This window comes from Schistosoma mansoni, assembly GCF_000237925.1.
Source record: "Schistosoma mansoni, WGS project CABG00000000 data, supercontig 0241, strain Puerto Rico, whole genome shotgun sequence".
Taxonomy (NCBI): Eukaryota; Metazoa; Platyhelminthes; class Trematoda; order Strigeidida; family Schistosomatidae; genus Schistosoma; species Schistosoma mansoni.
The window spans coordinates 234829-240734 of record NW_017386105.1 but is presented as its reverse complement, the minus strand read 5'-3'; the positions used below and the strand labels follow the sequence as shown (position 1 = coordinate 240734).

Sequence of the window (5906 nt, the reverse complement as noted above, 5' to 3'; positions counted from 1 at the left end):
TCCTATTGTGGGAATCCTCAACAGTGCGCATCCACGATCCCGCACTCGCGAGATTCGAACCCAGGACCCATAATAGGACGAAACGGCCGTCCAGTGCTTCCAGGTTTTCCATGGTGGTCTAGCTTCAATTGGCTCATGATTTCAACTTTGAAAAAAAACAATCATTAAATTATTACTAAATACTGCTTATATGATTAGGCTTCACATTGAAAAATTTAATTCCTATACAAGGTCAACATTATCAAATTTTTTGTGTGCTAACCACAATGAAGTCTCATCTTACATGTCGTTTCGTGAACACTTTCAAGAGGTCAAGTTACAGATCAGACCATGATCTATTTTGCTTTGTGATGTTTACCAATCCAAATTAAGACTAGGTAGGGGTGTTAAATTTAGTATGTCAATCGATCTAGTCTGTCTGCCCTGAAAAATTGAGTGATTGTCAATGATAACCAATCAGGGAGCTTGATTTGTCCATTTTATTCAGCTAAATACTTGAACGTAGGCCGGCATTACAGTTAAACGGGAGAATCGTTCGGGACGCTAGTTTTTAACCATGGTGGGTCATTTAATAATTTATAGCATGAAGTGAGTGTATTTAATATGTAAAACGTTGTTGTATTCAATTATTCCATGGTGAACAACGTTGTGATCTTCATACAACTAAAATGGATTTTATTTCGCCACATAAGTATTCACGAGATCCAGTTTACTCGTCCCACTCATGATTCTGCTAGTAGCATAAAGCAATCACGTACTTGCACCTTATTTAAGCTGCATTACGGTTCGAGCATGCAGTTTGATTTTCTAACACTCAATATGAAATTGAGTCATTATGTAACTAGGTTAAATTCAGATGAATGAATAGGATTAACTTTTTTAAACATTGTTTCTATTTCATTGTATTAGTCCTCATTATCAACAACATAGACTGGGTCATAGTAGATCAATTACTTACAGTTTACAATATGTTTTATATCAGCGGATAAATATTGTTTCTTGCATACGTTTATTTCATGATATGTTTATCTCTATACTTATACATATATTCCTTTCTTAGCGCGAATGTATCAGTCTACATGTTGGTCAAGCCGGAACCCAGATGGGCGATTCTTGTTGGGAGCTCTACTGCCTCGAACATGGAATACAACCTGATGGCAAGGTCCCTAGCGACTCAACTATTAAAAACGACAACGATTCTTTCAGTACGTTCTTCAGCGAGACTAGCTACGGTCGTTACGTCCCACGTGCTGTTTTCGTAGACTTGGAACCTTCAGTTATTGACAGACTGAGGACAGGCTCTTATAAGCAGTTGTTCCATCCAGAACAAATGATAAGCGGAAAAGAAGATGCTGCTAATAATTATGCCCGTGGCCACTACACAGTTGGCAAAGAGTTGGTCGATGAGGTTCTAGATCGTATTCGGAAATTATCTGAAAGGTGCACAGGACTCCAAGGTTTCTTAGTGTTCCATTCATTTGGTGGAGGGACGGGATCTGGTTTTACATCTCTATTGATGGAACGTCTTTCAGTCGACTTCGGTAAAAAAGCTAAGTTAGAGTTCGCTGTATATCCAGCTCCCCATATCTCAACAGCTGTTGTTGAACCGTACAACTCTATTCTTACCACACATACAACACTAGAGCATTCAGATTGTGCCTTCATGGTTGATAATGAAGCTATTTATGAGATATGTCGTCGAAATTTAACCATTGATCGACCAACATACAGCAATCTTAACCGGTTAATCGGACAAATTGTTAGCTCCATTACTGCTTCTCTCCGATTCAGTGGTGCTTTGAACGTAGATTTGAACGAGTTTCAAACCAATTTAGTTCCTTATCCCCGTATCCACTTTCCATTGACAACATATGCACCCATTATATCAGCAGAAAAGGCATTCCATGAACAACTGAGTGTTTCAGAAATTACAAATTCGTGTTTTGAACCTGCTAATCAAATGGTTAAGTGTGACCCAAGAAATGGAAAATACATGGCTTGTTGTTTGTTATACCGAGGTGACGTTGTTCCTAAAGACGTAAATGCAGCAATTGCAAATATCAAAACTAGAAGATCAATTCAGTTTGTTGATTGGTGTCCCACCGGCTTTAAAGTTGGAATTAACTATCAACCACCCACTGTTGTTCCTGGAGGAGATTTGGCAAAGGTACAGCGCGCAGTGTGTATGCTTAGTAACACTACTGCGATTTCGGAGGCCTGGGCTCGTTTGAATCGGAAGTTTGACCTCATGTATGCTAAACGCGCTTTTGTTCATTGGTATGTTGGCGAAGGAATGGAGGAAGGCGAGTTCTCAGAAGCTCGTGAGGACCTGGCTGCTCTAGAAAGAGATTACGAGGAAGTTGCTTCAGATACTGTAGATGCACACTCTGATGATGGCGGATTTTAATGTTATTTAACTACTACTTAAAATATATTTTTTTACACCTCAGTAATTTGTATATTTTTTCTTACTAGTGTTGGGGGTTGCCGTAGCATTGATACTGAACAAGTGTTATTCATGTGCGTATCCGACCATGAAGTTGCAGTTGTATTCATTCTGTCGTTTCGAGGATTAGGGTTCTGTATGTTTGGTTAGTGGCCTAGGTCGGAATGTAGTAGCGTTTCGAGGATTAGGGTTCTGTATGATTGGTTAGTGGCCTAGGTCGGAATGTAGTAGCGTTTCGAATACGGCAATCAAACGTGACAGTACGTTGATTATCCAATACACTAAGGCACTTTGTGGTAATGAATGTGGCATATTTTGCGTGCGTTAAGGATTATTATAAGATGCTACTTAACTTTCTGTAAGATGGTATTTATTTCCATCTGTCTGTCTTGAGTGACGTTTCATGTGGTCAAAACTTTCGTCTTCCAGGCTTTCTGCATCTTGATTATGTTTCTAATATCCATTCGCCTGCGGAGGCAGTAATCAAAGACACCGGATGACGTTGAATACTCAAAAATTAGCTTCAATAATGTATCCAATTAAGACTGGTTGAAGTGTGTCGTGTTCACTATGAAACCGGTGCACTGATGAGATATGCCCTCTACAAATGATGCGACACTTGTCTAGCACTTTGTGATTCCCTATGGTTGTTCGGCTATGTTAACCTCAACAAAAAAATTTAAAGTGATTTCGCTAGATGACCTTTGAAATGAGTTAATTGGATCAGTGACTAAATAATTTAAAGCACACATCTTGTACCAGAATATTTCATACGGCTTTGAACAACTAGTTGTTCTGGATCTTGAATGACATGGCTCAAAATCGTTTGCAATGGCGAAGTTGCATCCACTCTTTGTGTTCTCCCAAATTCTAATCTGAATTCTCCATGTCCCTTTCTCTTTCAAATTTATCTCATTGGATTATACTCCTTGAATAACATCTTCAAACCCTAATCTTTCGGATTACTGTTTATACTCTTACTACTTCTGCCACTATGAGATTTGAATGGACAACTGTATCTCTGTGTTAATGTGGTATAGCAACTCGAACTGATGTACGTACGTTCGAAGTTCTACGTTGTGACTGACTGGATCAATATTCAGTCTTCAAATTACTACTCGTGTTTATGTCATGAACGAATAATTGCTCTTACATTCCTATCAAATTCATCCAGTATGACTAAATGATGAAGATTAATTTGAGTTTCGTCGTTTTTCGACTTAGTATTATGTTTAGAAAGTACTTAGACTAGACAAATGGGTGTCAGATATCACACATGCAGTGGTTCAATTACAATCATAGTGTTGTTTACCGCGTTATCATTTCTAATCAAACTTATTTACTGATAATCAACTGTGTACGAGATCTAATAGGAATGTACAAAATGTAATCAAATTCTGCTCTTGTTACTCGATACACATCAAATTTATTAAATCCAATTCCACTGAACAAAAACAACTGTTCAGTATTTTAGGGTAATTTACTGAGTGCACTCAAGTGAAAATTGTTAGTCATATAACGACCTGCTATTCAATAAGATACATACGATTTGTCTTCCGGAAAGAATTAACAGCATAGTCCTTACTTCGTGAAAATGAGAAGTATATTAATGATTGTGATTACCTGAACTAATAAATCGAGATTCATTGATATTATCATGCTTCTCACAAAAGGTGAAGGCTCGATTTTTGTGATGATGAACTCTAATTCAACGGGAAGAAGTTGTCGAGTGTTCTCTCCAGCTCATTTCATTTAGGGACGAAAACTGTCTGCTCGCTTCAATAACCTCTCTATACGAAAATACCTAATAAAGTCGGTATATAAATGTAGAAATGGTGTTTGAATAATCTCAGATTGAAATTTAAATAATCCCAACATTTCGTCTGGCAAACTGGTCCGAACTTCTAAGGAATATGACCAAGATGGATTACGACTTTTATATTTGATGTCTTCCATATGCTCAGTGCCTAGCTTTCATCAAGCTGTTCAAATGTGGGCGGATACTCATCCGAATCCTTATTTAACAAAAGTAAACCCCTTTTTGCCATTGTCTTCAAATCTTTATTTGTTCATTAGGAAGCTACACTAATAATTTTTGTTTACCGATTTAGTCAAATATCATAATGAGAGAGTAAACTTTTACCTAGATATTCTGTACCTGGAAGAATCTGACACGTATCATTCTTCCAGGTTTGTTACTGGGTCATAACGTTGCAAAAAAAGTATTCATCAAGCATTTTAATTGTCAAGTATTGCATCTATTTTGAAACTCAACCCAAATACATGCAAACTTAACTACTAGTTCTACATTTAATGGCCATGATTCGTTCCTTTTTTATTTACCAAATTTCAAAATGGTAATTTTCATTAAATACTGTTGTCAAGCTCATCTTCAAATGAGTCATTTCTTAAAACAATTATTACTTAAAGGTCTTGTAGCTGTAAATAATTCCCCAAAATCAATAGCTGATTAAGTGTTTGACATTCGATGCTGACCACATTGTTTTAAGTGGACTTGTTTAACTGAAGGCTTTCGGTCATGCATCCGTACCAGATCACGTTACGACCCAGCGTGGGACACAGCTCCTCCTGTTCCATCCTTCAAGATAGACTTGTTTTTTTTTTAAAAAAAAGATACAAATCTTATTTTAGCTTGTTTACACCAGACCATTGTTAGTATGTGTACTTGTGTATTGATCTAACTACTGACAGATTTGGTCTCCTGTATGTGATGATATCAGACAAAAATGCGTGACCTATTTATCTCACCCGTTTAAAAACAATTTGTTTATTGTTATGAATAATCAGCCTTTATTGTCTATGCTAACCGTATTGATTAATAAATATATTCATTCACTTCCACATAATTGCTATCATTGTTTATTATTGTTCTTATCATAATAAAAACAGATTATAACTCAATGTGTAATTTGATAGCGGTTTTCTTAAAAGTACATTGTTAATTCATTTTTGTATTGGTTGTTTAAGTCATTGACGTTTAGGACTGCAATTGATCGGTCTCTTATTGGCATTTGTGCATCCTGTGCAGATTGCCTCAATATTGCCTTAATTTGCAAGCATTATGAGCAGAGGTCGATTGCAGTCCTAAGCGTCAATGGTAAGATTCAAACAACCAATAGAAAACCAAATTAAACTTTATCTCATTGCACAAGCAAATGGCTATCTGGACTCAGTAGTTAAGTAGATAACGCGTTGGTGTTCGAAGTGAACGGTGCTGGGTTCTAGTCTCGAAGTGAACATCAACTCTGGAATTCAAGTACACTCAATAGAAAAGTCCTGAATAGGATGGGACCAGCGTCCTGGATTTTAGCTCTGCTTACCGTGCATTGTTAATGTTAATACTTTTTCACTCAAAATAGCCAAATGTTCATCTTAAAAAAACTATACAACCACTAATGGTTTAACATAGATATGAAGAAGATAAAGCCATATATTATAG

General features: G+C 36.8%; 1 protein-coding gene across 1 annotated transcript; it reads left to right on the top strand.

The window, feature by feature from the left end:
- Nucleotides 1–507: 507 nt before the first annotated feature.
- Smp_027920 (tubulin alpha chain,putative) lies at nt 508–2568 on the top strand. The gene is made up of 2 exons (XM_018792606.1): nt 508–559; nt 1061–2568. The coding sequence occupies exons 1-2, from the start codon at nt 557–559 to the stop codon at nt 2405–2407; spliced, it is 1350 nt and encodes a 449-aa protein (XP_018644183.1). The 5' UTR covers nt 508–556; the 3' UTR covers nt 2408–2568.
- Nucleotides 2569–5906: the final 3338 nt, after the last annotated feature.